The 22,609-nt window shown below is 46.3% G+C and overlaps 3 protein-coding genes across 3 annotated transcripts; 1 reads left to right on the top strand and 2 right to left on the bottom strand.

Moving 5' to 3' along the window:
• Window positions 1–438: 438 nt before the first annotated feature.
• Window positions 439–9,788, top strand: LOC101155376 (L-threo-3-hydroxyaspartate ammonia-lyase-like). Its single transcript, XM_004076874.4, has 11 exons — window positions 439–756; window positions 3,809–4,136; window positions 4,260–4,376; window positions 4,828–5,069; window positions 5,147–5,312; window positions 7,452–7,551; window positions 7,616–7,691; window positions 7,776–7,901; window positions 7,979–8,146; window positions 8,213–8,270; window positions 8,971–9,788. Exons 1-11 carry the CDS (start codon window positions 641–643, stop codon window positions 9,067–9,069), a joined length of 1,596 nt encoding a protein of 531 aa, XP_004076922.1. The 5' UTR covers window positions 439–640; the 3' UTR covers window positions 9,070–9,788.
• A 1,392-nt stretch (window positions 9,789–11,180) lies between these two features.
• Window positions 11,181–16,179, bottom strand: tmem254 (transmembrane protein 254). Its single transcript, XM_004076864.4, has 4 exons — window positions 16,023–16,179; window positions 13,882–13,985; window positions 11,680–11,739; window positions 11,181–11,570 (listed from the first exon to the last, which is right to left on the bottom strand). The coding sequence occupies exons 1-4, from the start codon at window positions 16,107–16,109 to the stop codon at window positions 11,450–11,452; spliced, it is 372 nt and encodes a 123-aa protein (XP_004076912.1). The 5' UTR covers window positions 16,110–16,179; the 3' UTR covers window positions 11,181–11,449.
• A 1,288-nt stretch (window positions 16,180–17,467) lies between these two features.
• On the bottom strand, window positions 17,468–19,092 carry LOC101155136 (homeobox protein Mix.2-like; the record flags this gene model as incomplete). The annotated part of the gene is made up of 2 exons (XM_023963469.1): window positions 17,468–18,359; window positions 18,892–19,092. Coding segments are annotated over 2 exons (894 nt in total), but the record flags the coding sequence as incomplete, so codon positions are not given.
• Window positions 19,093–22,609: the final 3,517 nt, after the last annotated feature.

Here is a 22,609-nt window from a genome sequence, read left to right as displayed (position 1 = left end):
TAACAACATTTAGGAATTATTCCTGTTTTTGGGAATGGGTTTTGGAGGAGGGGACCTAAGGATTTGGTTTTGTTTTAGTTTTGTTAGCATTGGACCCAGGTTCTTAATTTCCATCATGTTTATTTGTTAGGACTTCTGTCAGCGGTCTCCTGCAGGTAGTGACAGAGAGCCAGAAGGATTTTATTTCCAGGTTGTTGGTGAGGGTTCCCTGATCTGCACTGTGACTTAAGTTGGTTTTGAATCCCCATGTTTTCCCCTCTGTCATCTTTGATCCTCCTTTCAAGGCCGTATCTCATCTCTGCGGTTGAGCTTCCAGATCACTGCTCCCTAGATAAACCCTAATTCTGCATCTATCTTCTTAGACTGTCTGATTAGCAGTACGTCACAGAAAGGGAAGTAATCCGCGGCGGGACCCAGGAATAGAGCCCGGGAGGAGCCGGGCCACAGAGGAGAGTCTCTGCAGCCGCCATGCATGTGGTCATGGGTAATCCTCTCTTAAATAACTCCCGGCAGAAAAAGAGGGAGGGTGCTTGGGGAGCAGCGGCCAGCGTCCTCTTATCCCTTGGGCACACAGCACCAGGAGCAGAAGTGGGATTCAGCTTCAGACGCTTGCTGGATTGAAGGACTTCTTTTGACCATCATGAACTTTGCTGCCCAATTTTTCTACTCCAGCAACTTGAGCGAGCGACTTGAGCGATTGTTCTCGCCAAGGCCTGCGATTAAAGACGTCGAGGAGCGGGATCCTTTCTGGGAGAGGTGGGGAAACTGTAGATCCCTGGATCCTGCAGAGCTTCATCGTAGCACCTGTAGCCTCTGCTTTCAGAGGTAGCTGCAGTGTTCCTCTTTCCAGTTAATTACCTTGCTCAGCTCCCTCTGTGTTGTCCAGCCTTTCCTAACAAACTAAAATCCCTAGTATTGAAGTGATCAGGAAAGACTGGATGGATCCCTCCTTACCCCCTGTACAAATGGTTGCTTGCATTTGTCTCTAAAAGGAAACATAATTCTTGTGCTTGAATTCATAAAAATTACCTTTTGTGTTGACATGGAGATCAGGTTAATAAGGTGCTCCTAATGTGGAACATTAATGTTAATAAAGTCAACAGTCTGAGTGTCTTTTGTTTTTTCAAACGAGCCTAAAAAGGTGTCTTCATGGTAACAACCCATTTAAAATGTTGAGGACATTGTTGACTCAGAGTCTAAAAGGGACAGCAAGAGTCAAACATGGCTCAGTTTTCCTAAATTAACTTAAGCTTTTTCCTTAAACCAGAGGTCAGCTCCTCGTCTTCGTTTCGATTTGGCTCTTTGAAGATTCAGCGTTTTTCTTCTCCTCTTTGATGCTCGTTCCCAAATCCCTGTTTTTTTCTTCCATCACTGGATGTGGACATGTACAAAAGGACAAGTAGGGGGAGAGGGGAGGAAGGACGTCAGAGGTCAGGTTAAAGGTCTCAGTGTTGTTTGTGAGCGATCACTGGGATGTAAATAGAACAGAACTGCAGAAAGGCGTGAGACAAGGCCTCCTAGTGGAAGAGAACAGCGCCACCTGGTGGCTCTTTTCCTCATGAACCTAGCTTTTATCAGTGAATTGATTGTTATCCTTTCTCACTCTCTTTTGGGTTCTAGTTCAGACACAACCGCAGCTTGTTCTGTGGATCTTAATGGGCCTCATGGCTTCATGGCTTTTAGCTTTGGTCAACTTTTGTAACCATTTGTATCCTTTGTGGTTAAGTCCATGACTTAATCTCCTCTGGTAATCCTATTGTCTCCGACCTGTTGAGAGCCGGCTCAGGCCTCATAAATTATGCTGCAGGAGAAACATCCCTAATAGAGCATGATCCGGTTCAGAACAAAGTGAGGGGAAAATCTCTACAACGTGTATTTGAGGAGATGATCTAAATTCCTGTTGTATCACTGGAGTGCCTCCACAAACAAACATCAGAAGCTGACCTCCAAAGTGGATCTAAGGGACAGACACTGATTTGTTGGTACAACTGATGAGATGTCTCTGGTATTCTGCTAATGAAGTTGCTGCCTCAACATGAAACCCTACTTTCCGGAGACTAACAAACAACACAGGCAACCAGACAATCATTAGTCAGATAGTCCAAGTCAAGTTTCCTTTTATGGTCTTATCCCCCCTCCCCTCCTATTATCACCCTCCCACCCCCCACCCCCTCTCTCTAACATCCCTCTCTCTTCTTCCCCTCTTTCCTTTTCCGTCCGGTCCAACACCAAAGATTTTCAGACATGATTGAAATTAATAAAGTTTGGCCTCAATTACAAAAGGGGTTTATTCAGACATACCTTTAGTTTGTCTGAAGATTGATAACCCCTCTTGTTAAAGTAAAATATGTCCAACACAAGAGGCCCTCAGCTCTCATCTGCCTGCCCAGCTGTTGGACAGGACAAGTTATAAAAATATATATATAGTTTCCTTTTATGGTCATAGCATAAACTTTGGATTTATGGCATAAATTCAATAAGCTGTTCTGGTCCCTTCAGCTGCAAAACCATCAGTCTTTCTGGGCAGCAGCAGATAAACAGATGTCCAGAGACTCCAGACTTAAATAAAAAATCTGACATTTAGAGTCGAGCATCACAACAGTCTGTAAAGCCAGGAGAATTTCAGCATAAATGTCAAAAAATGAATAAAGTAGAAACTCAGGGAGATTCATGGGGAAAGAATCACCTTTTCCCACATTTCATTCAAGTTCAAACAAACAACTGACACATGAGGCGTGTATCCCAGAGGGCTGTGACTTTTGATGACATCTTGCACCTTAAAGTGTCCTGCACATCTGCAGGGGTTTAACATTTATAACATTTAGCAGATGTCCGTTGGCATGACTGTTGTGGCTGTCCAGAATCAAAGTGTCCTGGGGAAAGACACTAAACCCCACATTGATCCTGGTGGTTACAGGTTGGTGCCAGTCTTAGGCAGCAGAGCCCCCATCAGTGTGTGAATGTGTGTGTGAATGTGTGTTTGAATGGGACTGTGACTGTAACGCACTTTGGGCATTCCAAGAAGGTAGAAAAACGATTTACAAGTATACACCATTTATCACCTAAAACCCTCATTGGTTTTGTTTGAGGGAGTCAAAAAGTCTGAAAATGTGAGGCAGCTTAAAAACGGATTTGTGACGAGCTGGAGACCAAAATAAGAATCAGATATTCTGAACATGTGAAGAGTTGCAAAAAAAACAAGTAGAGACATTCATGCAATCCAAATTAAAACCGAACGCAAATTGTTTACATGTTCTTGCGTGTTATCTGAACTGATTCGGATGAAATGGATTTTACAGTGAAACATTTGCAGAATCCTCTCCCAGTTTCCTTCTAGTTTAGGTTTGTTCACCTTTTCCATCTGCTTTATTCCTCATCCTGAAGGTGGTGTGGGTGGAGTTTTGGTTTGTCCTATTGAGAGCTGTTCAGTCTATTTAATATTACTATGAACGGGCAGATTCTCAAACCCAGCCTGTGGAACTAGACAGATAAAATCCATGGGTTGGGTTTTAAGTCTTTGCTGCAGGGAAATAAATTCTAGGATTTGCTGGCGTAGGCTGAACTGCAGTCATCAAAAAACAAGAAGATATTGGATGTACATCTTCTATCACGTCTGATCAGCTTTTGTCTCCTACGTTTTAAAGCACAAAGCAGAGGTGGAGCTTCCTGAGGGAAGCATTTATCCAAAGCTGTGCCACACTTCACGAAACCCTAAAATGGTTCATCGTCCTAGCTTCCTGAAGATGATGTTTGCAGGAAAATACCCATGAGCATGCAGAGTGCATGATCCACTGGTGTCTTCTTTCAGAGACGAACTACGGCTGGGTCCCAGTCAGCCCGGAGCATCCCACAAATATGGGCCCCTCAGTAATGGCGCAGCAGGCCGCCGGTCTACTCTCATTGAACCAGAGCGTCTCAAGGACTTTGGTGAGGAAGAGCTTCTCAATGGAGATGTGAGAGTCCATGAAACCAGGATGGTGGAGGCCCCGGAGATCAAGCTCATGGATCCTCCAAAAACCAGAAGACTCAGCGAGTTCAGGACGGTTCCCAGGCCCCCGCTTCAGTACCTGCGCTTTGAAGACATCAGCGCTGCAGCGTTCAGGATCCAGTCAGGGATTCAGAAGACCCCCTGCACGGTGGGATTAAAACTACATGATCTGTCTTTAGTTAAAGCAACAGTTGTCTTTTGGATTTTGCATAAATATTCTCACAGTCCATACCACCTTAATAACTAACTAAACACTTTTTTCTGCATGCAGTACTCAAGGCTTTCCAAACAGTATGGGATGGAGATATACCTGAAGAAGGAGCACCTGCACTACACGGGCTCAGTGAAAGAGAGGGGGGTGCTGTATCTGCTCACCTCACTCACACAGGTACAGCCGATTCTCTGCTGCAACGGTCAATCTTCACTTAATCACTTCAACTTAATCTTCACTTTTCTGTCATGGTCAGAGGTTGTTTGAGGCAAAACCGCCCCTGCTTTGGTCTTTGGTTTGTGATAGCAAACTAAATGAAGGGAAGGGGGGATCCCACTCGTTTACAAGGACATAGAGGGGAACAGAAACCCTGCAAGTCTTTAGCAACACTTTGGAGACTGAGATTAGATAAAATAATGTGAGAAATTTGCAACTTATCTAAGGAGAGAAATCTGACATCATAAAGATGTGATGAAGATGTGAATATCACGAGTCTGAGTTTCCCGGAGTTTGTCAATTCAGTTGTAGAATTTGCTGTGTTTTTGTGTGTCTCCATGTTGGTTACACACCTTCTCATCCAGACTGTTGTGTGTGATCAAAGACTGGAAAGAAGTTCATGTCCTTTCAGGAGCAGCAGAGGAAAGGAGTGATTGTGGCCTCGGACTGTAACTTCTCCATGGCCGTGGCTCATCATGCGGCGGAGCTGAAGATACCAGTGTTTGTCATCATGCCGTCGGGCTGCTCCTCGCCTCGGCTCAGAATCTACAGAGACTACGGCGCCATGGTTATCTCCTACGGTAGCACCAGCTGTGACTCCCAGAACCACGCCCGCCGTCTGGCCAAAGAGAATGGATATCTGTACCTGGAAGAGTCAGTCTCACTTTGCTCTTCAAAACAGCCGTTTCTTTTGCAAACTCTTATGCCTTCTCTCTTGATTCTGCCTGCAGAGATGAAGGCGCAGTGTACCTGGCAGGACTGGGCACTGTGGGCATGGAGATCTATGAACAAGTCCCCAAAGTGGACGCTGTGGTTGTTCCTGCAGCAGGACAATACGGCCTGCTTGCTGGCACTGCTGCAGCCATCAAACACCTCAACCCTGAGATTCTTGTTATTGTGAGTAAACATAGAAACCAGCAGGGAAACCTCAGATGTGGACATTAATGTAAGGCTTCATCTGCCAATTTGATATAAAAATGATACTTCCATCCAACATCCACACGCACTTCTTCTTTTATTTAGTCACAGGGGTACAACACAGGCCGGACAACCGAGACGGGTCACCAGACCCACACAAATTCACCCTTCAGAGAGACTTAGACACACCAAATGTATTTGTATGAGGAAGCCAGAAAAAACCCACAAATGCAGTGAGAGAACGTGCAAAATAGCTGCACGGTGAGTTGGTCACCATGAACTGTCCCCAGGTGTAAGTGTGTGTGTGTGATTGGGATTGTGTGGCCCGGCTATGGACCCCACCCTCGTCCAACAGTAGCTGGGATTTAGCAAGTTTGAAAGATGGATGGATGAAAAAGATCTTTGTCTTCCTTTACTTAAACATGAACAATTGTGGAATTTGATGAGCATATTTGCTATTCTGGATTTTCCACACAGATTGAGCATGAAGACCAGTGGTTTGTGTTTTATTATACACGGCCGTGGTGCAGGGGTAGAGTGTGTGACCTCTGTTCGGAAGGTCACAGGTTTGGTTCCCGCCTTGCCTGCCCATACGTCAGTGTCCTTGGGCAAAACCCTGAATCCCTCATTGCTCCTGGTGGTTGGTGCAAGTGTTTGGCAGAAGCCACCATTATGAATGTATCTATGTATGTGTGTGTGTGTGTGTGTATGTGTGTGTGTGTGCATGGATGAATGGAAATGTGACTGTTAAGCACCTCTGGGCCTGGGAAACCAAATTTTGAAAAAAGGTTCAAATAAGAGGTTTCAGAGCAAACTGAGTGGAATCCCAATAAATCTTAGGCCAAGGCTCAAGGTGTAGGAAGGAAGGGCCTCATTTTATGGCTCCAAGCAACCTCCTCACACCTCCCCTTTCCCACCCCCCAGGAACTCTGTCGGGTTCATGTGGAGGCAGTTGGGGTGGTCGGGCTTTGGGGCTTGTGTGGGGGCAGGTTTTGGGCATGTGGGAGGATCCCAGCTTACAGATTCTGGATATGAGGTGGTTAAAGGGTTTCTGCGGGGGCAGTGGCTGATGGCATGTGCCACCTGATGTGGGGTTCAAGGCAGAGCTGTAAGGGTCCAACAACACGACTTTCACTTCAGTGACATAAAGGCTCATTTTAGTACACAGACACAATGTAAAGATTGTCAAAGTGTATCTTCCTGAGGCATCAGGTGGACTACCCTCAGACTAGCAGTTAAGCAAAGGGATTGGCAGAGACCAGAGGCATTGAGAGAAGTGGACCACCTTAAATCAATTGTTTCACTCCTGAAGACTGCTTCTGCTACCAAAGCTGTACCCCGTTACAGCAGTATGAGTGGCACCTTCCTATTGACTTATGATTGTTGGGAGCTCTGTGTCACGTGACTCTTCTTTTTTACCCCAAATCAGAGTCAACTCTGTCATTGCTACTCACCTATGTCTACAAAACAAAAATTAATCAGCTCTGTTCACTCACTTTAACCCTTATATGGGGTTAATTTTGAAAACTCTTGCTTCACTTGAAAGTTTGTTTCCACTCATATCTTGATTTTAATCGATTTTCTTTATCACGTTTTAAATAATGATTTATGAATGTGATCTAACAAAGGTAAAGGGCAAATATCAACCAAATATACTGCTTGTAATTGGATGAGGTTAACATCTGTTGAGTATTTTAACATCAAAGTGTTTGATTATGAGGCATTAAAAACCACAACATGCAACGGGTCCACCAGACCCACAAACACTGGCTGAGTAACAACAATATGAACACCACACAAGGATTAAGCAACACAAACGCACACACACACACACACATTCACACAGGTACATTTCTCTCTAAGTCTCCTGTTTTGCTGCTCAAAAACTGGTGCTAAAGTTAACCGTAGCACAGTTACCCCCCCCCCCCCCCCCCTGTCAGAGAAACCCCTGAAACAAACCAACTACCCCTGGCTGCAGCCTGCAGAATAGCACAACATAGTGGAATGCTGGAATGCTGAGGAATGTGAACACGCATTCCACTACGTTGACCCATTCTGCAGGCTGCAGCCAGGGCTTACTCAAACAAACAACAATGATGATGGGCTGTTCTTCTGCAGGGAACCGAACCGGAGGGTTTTCCTCTGCTGCTACAGTCTCTGAAAACAGACAGTCCAATCAAAGACCTGCACAGCAAACCCAACAAGAAGCTTTTTGGAGGTAAACATTTGTTTCCATCATCCGCAGTGCATTCTGGACTGTGGACAGTAATGTGCCTTGTCAGATCTGCAGGAGCGCTCCCTGGGAGTTCAGACCTTCCAGATTGCAAAGAAACTTGTGGATAAAGTCATCCCTGTCAGGTACTGTAAGCCCACACACACTCTGACAGGAACACTTACGCCCTTTCAGGGTCTCATTTTTGCTTCTTGCTCATTTTGTCTCAGTGAGGAGAACTCTTTGGTGGCAATGCTTCGCTTTCAAGAGTTTGAGCGCTCCACGGTGGACACAGAAGGTGCCATGGGCCTGGCAGCCATCTTAGCTGGCCATTTACCTGAGCTCAGAGGAAAGAAGTGGGTCAGATTAGTCAAAACTGCAGGCGCCCCCCTTTGTTCCTGTTTCAGTTCACTTGAACCCCCTCATGCTGCAGGGTTGTCGTGGTGGTGAGCAGTGCTAACATGGAGCCAGAGCTGCTGAGGCAGTGTGTGGACCGGGCGCTGGTGTTGGACGACAGAGTCACAAAGTTCTCGGTGCAGCTGGGCGAGTGGCCGGGCGACATGGCCAAACTGCTGGATGTCCTGTCTCGAGAGGACGTCAGGTAGACTTCATCTCAGTCTGAATGTTTCCTGTTGCAACCTTTGACTCTCTTCTCTTTGTTTCTCAGACTGCTGGATGTCTGCCATCGCAGGCATGGCGACAAATCCAACCTCTTCCAGGCAAAGGTCGGTTTAGAACATCGTCTTTCTCCTAATTCTTTGTCCCTCTGCTCCAGTCAGCTAACTTTACCAAGAACCTCTCGTCGTGTAATTAAAAAGCCTAAACTGCCAAAGGGAAAATAACGGAACTACTCATGGTTATGTGGACGTTATTGTTGTGAAAACCTTCAAATAGCAAGAAGAATGTTTCCACCAGCTGAGTCCAGCATGGCGGGCAGAGACTTCTAGTGTCAAATTTAACAATGACATTGAGAGAATGAGAAGTCGTCATCTCAGAAGAAGCAGACACACTTCCAGCTCTGACCTGTTTGCTGGGTGGTTTTCTGAATGTTTAACTTCAGGATTGAAGAACATTTAAAACTAAAAGTGGGAGGAGCCCTGTCCAGTTTACAAAGTAACCACTAGGGGACCAAGTCCACCAATTTGCCAGAGGCTCCGTTCTCTACGGCGAAAAATGTCAAAGGTTCACAACCAAACCTTGAAGCTTGTAAAACTTACTAAGAGGTAAAGTTTGGCATGTTGTTCAGGGGCTTCATTTTTAAAAGGTTAGCTGAACTTCCACTGAAGCTAAACCCAAAACAAAACAGCTGGCTTTACTGATATAAGGCAGGAGGCCTGATTCTTCAAAACGTCAGTTTGAATTCACACACACTACTACAGAGGTTGTTTAACAGCAGAGAACCTGGGCTGTGTTTGTGTTCTACAGGTGGAGTGTGTGGTGGAAACCAGGGACAGGACACAAAGTGCTCAACTGAGGAAGACGCTAAACGAGCGCTACCCTTCCATTTGCTGGCTGGACCGGTGAACCTGGCAAAGCTGAAACCTGAACATCCTGCAGAGTCTAAATGTATCAAGAAGCATGAGCTTGGTGCTGCAGCACATAAACAGAAAAGCTGCAGATTAGAAGTCAGATTCATGCTCTCATAGCAAGCTGTTCTATCGCAGCAGTTGTTTTTCTCCATGCCACCTTGATTAGTGGGGGGCCTTAACCTCATCCAGAGTATTGCATGCAACTCAGCTTGTTTACAGGCGCAGTGTTGCAGCGAACTGCAGATCCTGTAAAAAACAAAAACAAAGCAGACATCTTCTACCGCTCATTTGTTTCTTCTTCCAAGGAGCCCGATTCGCTCCTCAGACTTTCTTTGGGCCCTTTAAAGTTCTCCTGCAAACTGTTTCACTCGCTCAGAAGTTTTGGTTTGGATCCTGGTTTTGGTGAAGTCACTCAAACACAGAATAACCCTTGGGACCAGAGATGCAGCCTTTGCGTCTCTGCATGCACTTTGTCTCTGCAAATGCTTTTTATCAGTCAGCAAAACGCGTCCTTATAGATTGAATGTACACCTGCCACTGCACCAACCAACCACCTCCACGTGTTGACTGAGTTCTTCACAGATGAGACACTTTAGTAGGGTTCTCTCATGAATGTTTCTAAATAAGTTTGTTCTTTCATTACTGTACATATTGTGTACATTTCTTCTTGTGTGGCAGAAATGTGTTGAGTGAATAAAAGAGAGAAAAAAGTTGTTTCCGAGGCAGCTGCTGTGTGGAAACCAGGGGGAAAGTGGCAGAGAAAGTGGGGACAAGACGCGTCTTCCAAATCCGGTCCTGCCGAACAGAGATGGAGGTGGGGGTTGAGTGGGCGGGTTAAGACGACTTAATGCTCTTAGGTTTTTAAGCAGAGGACGTGGTGACCCAGCGCCGACACACAGCTCACCCGCAAGACACGCACACAATCACGTTCAAAGACGCACTCCAAGAAAAATGGAGCTTTTGGTGTTTTAGCGAGTTCTGGTAGCATTTTTATGATGATGGAAAACACAAAGAAGATTCAGACTGAAACTTCATTTCTTTATTCAAATCATTGTGAATCGGGAGTAGAAGGAAAAATGCAGTTTGAAAAAGCTTGTAGTTGTTACCTACAAACTACAATCTGATGCATCCTCTCACAGACAAATAGATCCATGAATGTCTGTTTTCCTCGTCTGAGCTGGAATCTGGCTTGTGAGGCTGTAAGCTAGCGGGAGAGCGTGTAAACAAAGGGATGATGGGAAACTGCATCAGGCTTACTCCAAGCCAACTGTGTTGTTCACACGCTGTATTCTTTAGTTGGTCATTTCAGAAGATAGAACAGAAACTGAATGTTTTCCTGTAAAAGCAGAGAACTGCACAGGAAGCAGAACATGAACAGAACCACAAAGAACCAACGGAAGAAGAGGTTTCAAATGTGAAGAAGAAAGCAGGGAAACTGTTTTTGAGGCTGAAATCTGTGGCATCAGGATACGAGGATGTGATGCCGTCCAGCAGCTGTCATTCCATCGTCATGCCTCTGCTCCAGAAGTTCCTGAGGTTCCTACAGACTTCTTCATAGTAGAGGGTTCTCTGAAGCGTTCTCACACAGCGGTTCAGCTAAAAGCGTACATTTCCTGACACACAAACACAACACAACCAATCGGGCTGGATTTGAGACGTGAAAGATTAAAGAACTGGAGGAAAAGCTTTGAATGGACTTTTAAGAAAATGTGAAGAATTTCAGCAACGCCCAAACAAGTGTTGCTAAAACGATGATCCGTCTCAGCTGCTAATGTTTCTGCAAACCCCCCCCCCCCCCAGAGGTGGTCGGCGTCCTGCTGGGTCTTGGTGGAGCTGCTGGCAGGGCTGCAGAGTCCTTCCATGACAGATCTGCCTCCAAAGGCATTTTTGTCATGACGCCTTCACCTTCTTCAGAAGACAGGCGAGTACGAAAGCCTTGATGGAGTTCCTCAGAGACCTGTTTGGAGTCCTTTCCTGTTTCACATCAGAAAACGAGGGCTTTGAACTTTTAAATTGAACTGTGTTCATCAGACACGACTCTTGGAGGCCAGCTTCCCTGTGACCTCGGTAAACCAGAGTGGTTTCAGGAGAATAAAGACGACTCGGTTCTTTTTAATTCTCTTTATTGGTAGAACTGCTGAGACATTAAGGCTTCAGGCATTAGATCTGAACACTAGAGGAGTTTTGCTCCTGCTGCTGGACGTTAAGACCCAGAAAACTCTGTGGACTTCCCCAATATTGATCACAGAAAAGGTCATCAGAGTACAAGTTTACCCGAATAATCTGCTGCGCGCAGAAGCCCCTGGAATGTAGCGGGGTCAAAGGGCAAGCACAGTTTCAAACTGAGCAGTGCTCCTTCAATCCAGAGGGGGGGCTCAGCGCTGTTTGGGCCGCTGTGGGTTGTACTTGAGCAGCAGGCCGAGGGAGGCAAAGCCGAACAAGAAGGTCTGGACAAACCACAGGCATCGAACCCCCGAGTTGCTGATTCCTTTGTTACTGTGTGGAGACCAAAAGGTGTTTGTGGTGACCTGCTGTGCAGTAGAGACTGACTCATTGGTGGAGGATCGGTTGGGTGGGACCGTAGCGCCCCCTCATGGACACTTACCTGCAGACTCTCAGTGAGACGATGGCCTCAAAGACATGAATAGCAAAGGCTGCCCACCACCTGAGACAGGAGCACAGGCACTCAGCATCCTCTCCATGTTAAAGCCACAACAGAAATGGTTTCTTCCTGTCTGTAGAGATTACAGCTTTGACGCCTAAAAAAGGCCGTCATCACACTCTGATGGGCACTTTGTGCCGGCTCTGCACTCGCTGGATCCATCAAAGGCCACTTGAAGGAAAGTTTGTTCTGTAAAGAAATCATCTGTGGACTGAAGCCCCTTTTCTCTCTAAAGGTTTTAGACCCAAAAGACTGCTGGGCCTGGATGGAGCTGCTTTCAGGTTCATGAAGGAAGATGGAGAGTGTGATGAAGACAGTAGCCGCGGTTACATGGGCAAAATATCTGGATCGGATCAATGGTCGGATTAGAGTTCAACCGTGTCCATGGGCCCAGAAAAACCTTTTTCCGATTATAACGAACGTCTACATGGGTCAAACTTTCGGTTGGAATAAATGTGCAGTCCTCTTTAAAATACCGGAAGAGGTATGAGCCCCGCTGTTAACAAGATGAGCTGCCACATACATAGATATCTGGCAGCTCCGTAATATACGAGACGATCTTCTAAACGTGCTTTTGTTAATGTTACGGTTATTATGAAGCGCCTGTTTGCTCATCATTTTATTTTTAATCCGTGTGGTCAGTGCTTTTTCTGTGGAAGAACGGAGCTGGAAGAAGCCAGGAGAAGACGGACACGCGCTAACAACATTTAGCCTTGGACGAACATAAAATCCAGGCAGGAAATGCTGCAATCTGCATCTTGGCTGCACGTAAATATCTGGAATAACATCAGCCTTTATTTTGTTGGGACACGTCAAGAAACACAAATCCACGTGATTGTTTGAACAGTTTCTAAGGACTGAGCGACATTTCTGCTTTGAAAAGTTCGCACACCGCCCCAAAGCCGCTGTGTGCGCTGACGGTCTGAGCTCTGCCCGAGCAGCCGCTAACCCACAGCGGAGGGACGGATCGCAGTCTGAATTCTCCAGCACATAACAAAACAACAAAACGCACACGTAACAAAGCATCCTCCCTCCCCTCAAACACAAAGCTATAAGTCCGGCTGCTCTGCTCAGAGATGCAGGGTCCAGATGTTACGGGGCACGAAGCGCTCCTCCCCGGCATCCCCTTTGCAAGGGCGGGGCGAGGACAGGGCGAGGGCGGGCCGGGGGCGGAGCGGCGCTTCACACCGGGCGTCCGCAGAGCAGCCGGTCGGTCCTGTTTGAGCTCCAAAGCTCTCTGGAGCGAAACATCCGTCTATGCATGACGTTAAACCAGAGCAGTAGTGACCCATGATCAGAATGAACCGTTTACATGAACAACGATCGGATCAACAATCGGCATAACCCACCTATCTCTATCGGAAAGAAATTTTGATCCGAATGAGTCTGATGGGGGCAGAGTATTCTGAACGGCGTGTTTACATGACGCGTTTTCCTTCCAATCAGGCGTTCATTCCGATTACTTTTGTCCATGTAAACACAGCTAGTGTTGTGTGATGAAGACCACATGCTGCTTCTCCATCAGACATGGATGGAACTGTGAGATCTAAAAGCTGAGAACCGCCTCACTAGACCCCAGAACTGCGTTTGAACACAAATGAGGCAAAACCAGGAAAAACCGTCAAACTCATTGGTTGTTTTCTGCAGAAACATGCGTCACAGTGGAGGAATCCTAACCAGCTGCTCTCTGCTGTGTTGACTTTGCTCACTGAGGTCTGAGCCCTTTGTTCCCGCTCCGACACCCCCACCCCTTACTCATCTCAGCTGAACTCTGGACTTGGACCGAACCATTACAAAACCTGGATTCTTCTCTGGTGTCAATGTGGTCTAAAGGATCGTGGCGTCGATGCACGACCCACTTCATGACTAACCTCACATTTACCATGAATGCATGAGCGCTGTAGAGGAGGCCAAATCACCACAACACCTCCACTGTGCTTCACTGCCTATGCAGGGGGTTGGTGCTGAAATGCTCCATTAGATTTTTGCTAGTCGGGGGTTTAGGAATAAGGACATCCGCCCAATCTGATAAAGCCAACCTGCTAAAAATATGCAGATTCAGGACAGAAAATTCTCGATCTGCCAGTCACATGCCATCCTGCCACACTCGCCACACTGACAGCAGCCATGCGGGGCGGCACTCACCCTTTATGCATCAGCCCCGCATAGTTATCCACCAGGTGTCTGCAGAAGCTGCCAAACACTCCCAGAGACTGGAGCGGAATCTTTTCTGGAGCAAACACCATCAACTGCAAACGACAACAGTAGTTCAGCGTTATTCAACATGAACGGCAGCTGTGGCGAGTTTCACCTCCACAGGCAGGTTCAGAGGAAGATGGGCTGTTATTAACCCCTGACAGTTCCATGACTGTCCACTAGGACTCCCTGTTATTAACCCCTGACAGTTCCATGACTGTCCACTAGGACTCCCACGCAGAAAAACGTCCTCAGGATCCAATAAATCCTGTGGATCCGTGCAGAATGAGGCTGTGAAGGAATTCTGTCATGCTTTGAAATCAGGCGGCAGCAGCTGATTGTGCTTCCAAAGACATCCTTGTTGTGAGGAAGGAAATGAAAATGTGTGGTTTGAAGGACCGGTTCTGCTCCTGACCGGGTCATGACTCATCTTTGGTCACATGAACATGAAGCCATCATTTCAGCTTTTCTTCAGAGCTCTTTTTTTTTTGCACACAAACGGATACCTGCTGCTCCATTTGAGGGTCGCTTTGGTTTGGTTTCCGTCCAGAACCGAGCCTCAAAATAATCAGAGAGATACCGACGCCTTGCACCTCTGGCGTGAAAAGAAACTTAAATGCTGTTCCACATTCATGCACAAAAAAATACGACAAAACCAAAGGAAAAGCGGATAAAGCTTCAAGAAACTAAAATATGAAAAAAGCAGCCAGACATTTAGAACAAAGAAAGCAGTAAAGCTGAGGGTGGATGCAGCTGCCTGCAGGGGGCTTTTGGGTGTTTGATTCTTTTTCTAACCCTTGTGCTATCTTGTGGGGTCAAGATGACCCCACTCCCAACGTTAATGTATGGGAGTTGGGTCATCTAGACCCACTAAACAGTGCTCTGAACCTTTTTTCTTCACTGATTTGTGATCTTCACTGGTGTCCATGGATTACATGAAATCTTTCCACCTTTATCCACCTTTGTCATGGTAGGGAGAACACGTCAATGGAAGGGGGGGTCATTTTGACCCCCATAAGATAGCACAAAGGTTAAAACAGCTGAAGAATCTTCTGCCAACACCAAACTGCTGCTGCTTTGGACTCTCCAAGAGGGGGATTGTGGGCCGCTTGTGCGCTGATCCAAGTCCAGCTGTTCTAGGACTTGAAGCTGGTGTTTGGAGCCAACCCCGGGACCCCCCCCCCCAACCCGAAGACTGGGACATTACTGAAGAAGACTACAGAAGACTGTTCTCCCCGTCAGCAGTTGGTCGACACCACCAGAGACATTTTTGCTTTTCGCCGACATTTTTTTTGCTTCCATGAAGACCCCCCCCCCAAACACATTCTTATTCCTGCTGTTGGGACTTTCTGCAGCCCACTTTGCTGACGGGAGCAGAGCGGGACTCTGACCTCCGGCTCAGATAAGCTGCGGTAATGACCTCGGTGGCTGAAGGTCAAACCAAAAGCTAACTCCTACGCCGCGTTTTAGCCTTAGACGGTTTTCACAAGCTACAAATTCATAATTTGATTTTTTTGTTGAACCCTACTTACTAACAGGACCATGACTTTCCTAAATATGTGTGCATTATTTCACTGTAACATAATGATTTCCGTTTCAAAACAGAGATCTGAGCATAACTACCTAAATAACCAGCAGTAGGGGGTTTCATATTTCAGTATTTGCTCCATTTTCCTGATCTTCTCCGTTTCTTTATGCTCCCTGAAGCTAAAACCTGCTTATGTTCATTCTAACCCAATGCAGACAAACGACACAATGACAGCAGCATTATGATGAATAATAAATGAACTATTATTCCTGCTGTCATGTTGTGGTGACGGTGGAACATTCTGTTACTACAGTTTACTGTCCTGATGAGTTTTAAATACTTTCTGACATACTTCCTACAAACTCTTAGGTTTTTTCAATCCAATCTAAATGATGATACAGTCACTGCCGGGACGTACGTGTATCATACAGACGTATGTCCCGGCAGAGACTGCTCTGTGGTCCTTTAGTTGTGGAATAAGACCGACCGGGTCGGAACTTTACGACATTCCTCTCGACCCAAGCAGAGACCAGAGCCGAACCAGAGCCGAACCAGAACTCACAGTGAAATACGCGACGGACAGCGAGACGGTGACCATCCAGAACAGGCTGGTTCTCCTGAAAAAGGCGCTTCCGTCGGCTCCCGCCATCGCTGCTCGCGCCGGTGCCTCCGCCAAATGTGACCGTGCGGGCACAGCGGAAGGACGGAACCATGCGGCCCGACCCCGAGGCGAAGAGGGGAGGTTCCGGTCCGTTCCTCACCGGGAGGCTGGTGTGAGCTCTCCCGACAGCGAGGTTGACGAACGACTCCTCTGCTGCGGTTTTCATTAAACATACGACTTCCCGTGAAGAGTGTCGCTCATATAATAACAGGGAAAAACTCACAAATGCCTTAAAATCAAAGAGAAACCAGAAACTACAGAAACATGTAAACTATCATCCTATGCCATACAATCAAACAGAAAGTCTAGTCAAGTTTTTCGAAGCAGAAATAAAAAATACAGAACAAATTATTTAAAATTAAGTTGAGTAATTTATTAAAAAATATCAAAACTATTGTTATTTTGAATTGTTTTTTGCCTTTTTTTATTTTGTTTTTTCTGTATGCGCATTTCTAACGTTTGTTCACCCTAACTTGGTTTGTATATGAGCATTTAAAAGAAAACGACACACACGAAGGACCTATTGCTATTGTTTGGTTTTATATGTGTGTTTGATATTTGCAATTGTTTCTTTATTGTATAACTGAATGTGAATTTCTGTAAATTGAAAAATGTGCACTAAAGTTTAGTGGAAAAAATTGTTTAAAATTCCAGCTATACCCAAAAACAAAAGAAATACATTATAACATTTTTAACTAGATATATCCATCTAACTACTTAGGAGATTCCATGTGGAATATGACAGTTGTCCTTCTTTCTGTGACTCCCACATGGAAACTACCAGACGTCTTCTCTTTCATTGTTCGTCCTCTGGAAACATCTGTCCTGAATTCCAACTACAGATCAAGCGGACTTTGGACAACGTCCTCCTCACACACAGACTGTGCCTTAAACAATGTATGGTTATGTCCATTTTTGTTATTCGGGTTTCAAAATGGAAAGAAAAATACAGCCTAACTTCATTATATTTAGAAAATTATTTAAATGTTTTAATGTAACACCTGAAGTGGCTGATCTCCAACCTCTTTTCCTGAAACTGAGATTGTTAAAATAAAGGTTTCTGTGACTTTAAGGAAACTCAAAAGATGAAGAAAAAAATCCTTATTTCCTTCTTGGAATCTGGCATTTCTTTAAAGTGACCCTGAAGACTTTAGCTGTAGTTAGATCACAGTCCTTCCTTAGCATCTGGGTTGTACAGGTCTTTGTTCGTTTGCTATTCTTGAATCTGGAAAGTTCTCTGGAAAGAGCTGCGTTTTATGTTTTATGCTTCATTTGAAGCTTTTCAGAATCCTGTTTGTTGGACTGATCGGCTGCAAAAACAATGTGGTTGAGCATCTGCAGTAAACTCTTGAATGTAAAAAGAAACCGATATTATAACACATCCACTTTTATTTGCAGAAATCATAAATAGACTTAAATAATCAGAAGATGAATAAATACAAAGGGGGGGGGCAGTGATTGATTGATTGATTGATTGATTGATTGATTGATTGATTGGGATTCCTCAGGCAGACGTTCTCTTAAACTACAGTACATCCCTCAGCCTCAGGAAGAGGCTTGGTCTCCCACAGTGCACCCCTCCAGTCCTTCACCCCCCAGCCAGCTCTCATTCAGCTCCCACAGGATCTCCTGCAGCGAAAGCACCGGCAGGGGGGCGTGCTGGACTGCTGCTGGATCTCTGCTGTCCTCCAGAGCAGCCCTGCTGCAGGATTCCTCCAGCTGGCTGAACGGACCCCCGGTTGGTGGGCTGTTCTCCAAGCAGGCGTCCCAGTATCCAGAGTCGGGCGTGTCTGGGATGGAGGAGTGGGGCGTGGAGGGGGTCGCATACGTCTGCGGCTCTCCCGTGAACATCAATGCTTGCTGCATGGAACTGAAGCTGCTCATCTGCAAAGGTTTTCCCCATGGGGGGGAGGCCGGGCCGCTCGGACTGCCAGGCCAGTAGCCCCCCAGAGGAGAGCTGGTGTCCAGATGCCCCCCCTGCTGATGCCCAAACAGGGAACTGAAGTGTGCGTGCTCCTGGGCGTTGGCATAAGCAGCAGGACACTGCCCATAATAGCTGCCCTCCTCCACCTCCTGCTTCACTCGGGACGGGTAGGCCGGTGGGGGGTCGTGAGGTCGAAGTGCCCCCGCCCTGGCAGCGGCGTGGAAAGAGTTGTGCCCCGGACTGTCAGACTGCCACAGAGCTTTCTTGGCTCCTTTACACTTCAGCGTGCGAGCTCTTCGGTTCTGGAACCACACCTGAACAGGAAGAACAGAAGAAACTTCCTGTCAATCACTGGCTGCTTAATCAGGCTCGGGGGGGGGGGGCAAGTCCAGTGCATGTCAGCTTTTAGAGCTGCTGGCTCTGTTTACCCACCCAAAAAACAAGACCCTGATAAAAAGCGCTTGTGTCATCTGTGCAGATAAAGGCGTGAAGCGCTCCACAGATTAGAGTATCTGCTGCTGAATGCAGGATGCATTTGAACACAAAGACTTCTGATGATAACCAAGCAAACATCTTACAACAGAGGCCAGTCGTATGTTTCCACATGCAGTTGCTCCTTGTGCTCGTGCTTGCAGGCATGTGTGTGTTTGCTGGGAACCATTCATTTCAAAATAACTGTTAATCCTGAAAGGGACACTGGAAAATGAAGTAACCGACTTCTTAACACTGTTCAGAGTTTCCGCTGCTGGCAGGAAGGATTTCACTGAATGCTAAACTATGTTGCATTCATTTTCCTTTCCATCTCGTCTCAAAAATAAAGCAGAACCTCTGTGAAACAGCAGGTACCTGAATGCGGGACTCTGGCAGGCCCGTGGTCTGGGACAAGCTCTCTCTGAGGCTGATTCCCGGGTACGGGTCGGTCTCAAACGTGGCTCTCAGGAGCTCCACGTGCTCCTTGGAGAAGCTGGTCCTCTTCCTGCGGCTGGCGCTGCGAGAGGTGCCGCCACCGGAGGCCGCAGATCTGGCGTCGTCTGAGGAACACAGAGATGGGGGTCAACACACGTGACGGGTTTAAAACGTGAAGCTGTCAGGTATGTACACAGATCCACCAAACAGCAAATGCCATTAATTCAATGCGCAGATAAAGAATGAGCTTCTCTTTCTAAAGTGGTTCTGACAGCACTATCAAGTCAAGTAAACACGGCAAAATGAAGATAGCGTTAACCTTCAATGAATTATCTGAGATGATGTATGAAGCAAAAGCTCCTGCAGCTTTTCTGTGTCTTCTGAAGCCCAACATGAACTCTGTTCTGAAGAATTTGTCTCTCATTTCTGTCACTGCAGTGAAATAAATTCCCTTTCTGCTTCAAAACACCAAACAATCCCTGAACTCCAAGAAAAAAAGGAAAATAAAAGAGGCCCCAAAGTCCTGGCTGTGACAGGTCTGAGCGCTCTTACCGCTGCTGGAGTCCTTCCACATGTCTGCACACTGCTGCTCCGTTTGGCAGCGACCAACCACTCTGAGTGTCTGCGCTTTGCACAAGAGCACCTTTTATATTGATCACCTGAGATCCCCCATAGCACCACCTAAACCAGAATGCACTGTGGGGGGGTTGTCAGAGGTACTCTGACCCTTCAAAGCAGCCCCCAACCCCACTCCTTCACCCCCCCCCCCCCCCTCTGCTACAGCTGTGGCAAGGTCAAAGGCACACATGACAGGCTGCAGGTTTGAGACAAAAGACGGCCTTTCTCAGGTCGTTAGCCTCATCGAAACCACTTCCGATCATGTGATCATTAGTGCTCTGCTGATCATGTGACAGCTGAACTATACAGACACAAAGCTGTGGAATAAAAACTGTCAGCGGTTTTCTTTTCTTTTTAAAGCCGCTCTTATGCAGAGAAGCTCTTTCATTGGTGTTGGTAAACACAAACAACAGCAAACACTGATGAGCCAACAATGCTCCTCTGTGAGGAGCATCACGGCATCACAGGACAGAGGCGCACGCTGGGACTGACCGGACCTTCCAATGGCGTGCGGCGTGCTTCAGAGGCTGTCTTTGAAGGACCAGTCAGAGTGAGCAGTGAGTGGATGAACATGTCTGGGCCTTCTCCCCCAGAGACCCCATGCTTCACCTGGCTGTGCAGAGGCAGGCATGACCTCTGACCTTTATACCTCAGGCTGCCATGAAATGAGACTTTATACGTGAAGTTTGGTCAAACAAAAATGTCCCTTCCTGCTCTCATTGACACCTTTGACCTCTTGTCTGTCTGTCGCACCAATGATTTCTGAATATCAGCTGCTTGTAAAAAGCATTGACAATGTAAACAACCACATTCAATAGTGAGCAAAGGGCAGGAACGGATTTATAGTATTTGGTAGTATATTGGAAGACAATGCAGCTTGAAGTCCCGTGTTATCTACGGCGACACAAAAGGCCAGAGGTTTTTATCTTTATCTTGGCCAGAATCAATGTTTCAGCGTGTGGAAACGGCTCCTGAAAGTCCCCCAGCCTCAGTCTGAGCTTCATCCAAATCCCATCAAACCCCCTCAGCACTTTGCCAGCTGCTGGACCCAAACCCTCTTCTGTGTCACACAGAAATGTCCCTCTGGGGATTTACACCAGGATCTGAAATGAAGGGGATCACATAAAAAGGACAGGAATCTTATCAGGATATTACTTTACTTGTGAAGTTTACATACAGTGATCAATTGATTGAAGATAAGTGTAAAGAGTCCTGGTCATCTCCTGCACACTGTCAGCATTTTTGGAGGAGATGCTTTTCTGATCAGCTAACCACATCTCCTAAGGAGATGCTGCATGGGTGGACAGGCATGTACAAAAATGATGTCTGAAGTGCAGGAGAAATGAAAACATAGCAAACTTATGGGTGGGCTGCACAGCTGCGTAGTGGTTAAGGCTCTGACTTCACAGAGAGAAGGCCCTGGTTCAGTGTTCCTGTTCTTCCCGTGCATGGTTCTCTTCGGTCACTCCCAGTTCCTTCCACTGTCCAAAAACACGTTTCATGGGGTGTTAGTGATTCATGTTGTCCCTAAGTGTTAATGTGAGACTACAACAGACTGGCGTCTTGCTCAGCGTGAACCCTGCCTTCGTCCAACAGTAGCTGGGTTGACTCCAGCAACCCTGTGACCTCTAACAGGATTCAGCAGGTTCAGAAAAGGGATGAATGGAACTTCTAGGTGCTTCACTGCATTTCAACACTGGAGGGGAAAAAAGTCTAAAACCAAAAAGACTTTGAAGCTTGGAGCTTGTTTTAGTTGATCTGAGCTCTAGTTCCGTGTAACTGAAGCCACAGTAAGACTGTTTTTGCTTTATTTTGGCTCAGGTTAAAGATGGTGAAAATGGTCTGACTGACTGAAAAGACACGGCACATGTAAGCAAACTGCATTGTTCTCCAACTTGACGTGCCGTTTGATAAAGGAAGAGACCTTTATCACCACAAATGCTGTCTTCAACAAACGTTTTATTTCATCTTACTTTACCATCCTAAATCTTTTGTTTTTTTTACTTGTCCTGTCCATCAGCTGCAAACAGATGAGAGCTGAAGGCCTCTTGTGTTTTTTACTGACAGATTTACAACAGAACTGTTAAAACAGATGTTTATGAATATTCTGACATATGAGCTGTATATTTGCCTAAACTCCTTTTGTATTTCAGGCTAAACTTTATATTAAAACGTAATTTATCTTATGTTTGTATACATTTTTGTTGGGACTGGAAGAAAAAAAGAAGGAAGAGGGGAGGTGGATGTTAGAGATGGGGGGTAAGGGTAAAAAAGAAAGGGGTTAGAAAAAAAGAAGGGGTTAAAGAAGGTTGAGGGGGGGTAGAATAACAAAGCAACAGTTGCTGGAGGTGAATCATTGCCATCAGGTGTAGACAGTTGCGCAAAGCTATGCAGCATTTGCGCCTCTAGGGCCGCCGGCCAAAGGGGGCGCCAAACCGAAGTCGTAAAAATTATCTATAGTCCGTATTTTCTAATTTCACAGATGTTTGCGCACATATATTTACATAATACGATCAGTAACAGAAGCACATCGTCACTGATTGGGCGCCCCCGCTGCAGCCGCTCCTCCCTCCCTCGGGTCTTGAACAGAGGGCGCGACCCAACGTGCTGGAGCGCGCTCTCACAGAGACGCGCGCGAGGGCGCGCTGTTGATTGTTTTTATTGGAATTGTGTGATCATCTGATGACAGCGCGCTTAAAATAGAAAGACAAAAGGGACAAAGATGTGGTGTGAATGAAGAAAAGCTTCTCTAAATGATTAAGAGACAGTCAGCAGTGGTAAAAACCGGCTTGGAAACATTCAGGCTAAAGCTACTATGGTAAAATGGTCCCAAGTGTCCTGCAGCTGCTCCTATGGGCAGGAGGGAGAAGTGTGTGTGATGGTGGGTTAGACCAGTGTTTTTCAACCGTTTTTGAGCAACGGCACACTTTACCCTTGGCAAAAATCCTGCGGCACACCAGCATCCAAAAATTAAAAAAAAGGAGAAACTCCTAGTCTGTATTGATCTACAGCCCCTCCACAATCTCACATGCATTTTTGT

Source organism: Oryzias latipes, chromosome 15 (genome assembly GCF_002234675.1).
Source record: "Oryzias latipes chromosome 15, ASM223467v1".
Taxonomy (NCBI): domain Eukaryota; kingdom Metazoa; phylum Chordata; class Actinopteri; order Beloniformes; family Adrianichthyidae; genus Oryzias; species Oryzias latipes.
Note: the sequence above shows the minus strand (reverse complement) of the source record. Positions and strands in the feature narration are given on the sequence as shown.

Bases quoted from the DNA above. Each gene is read 5' to 3' on its own strand.
- tmem254 (XM_004076864.4), bottom strand. From the start codon at position 16,109: ATGGCGGGAGCCGACGGAAGCGCCTTTTTCAGGAGAACCAGCCTGTTC. The intron at 13,986-16,022 runs GTGAGTTCTGGT...TGTCGTTTGCAG, and splicing joins TGTCCGTCGCGTATTTCACT to TTGATGGTGTTTGCTCCAGA. The intron at 11,571-11,679 runs GTAAGTGTCCAT...GTCTCCACACAG, and splicing joins GTCTCACTGAGAGTCTGCAG to TAACAAAGGAATCAGCAACT.
- LOC101155376 (XM_004076874.4), top strand. From the start codon at position 641: ATGAACTTTGCTGCCCAATTTTTCTACTCCAGCAACTTGAGCGAGCGA. The intron at 7,552-7,615 runs GTAAACATTTGT...GTGCCTTGTCAG, and splicing joins CAACAAGAAGCTTTTTGGAG to ATCTGCAGGAGCGCTCCCTG. The intron at 7,902-7,978 runs GTGGGTCAGATT...CTCATGCTGCAG, and splicing joins CCTGAGCTCAGAGGAAAGAA to GGTTGTCGTGGTGGTGAGCA.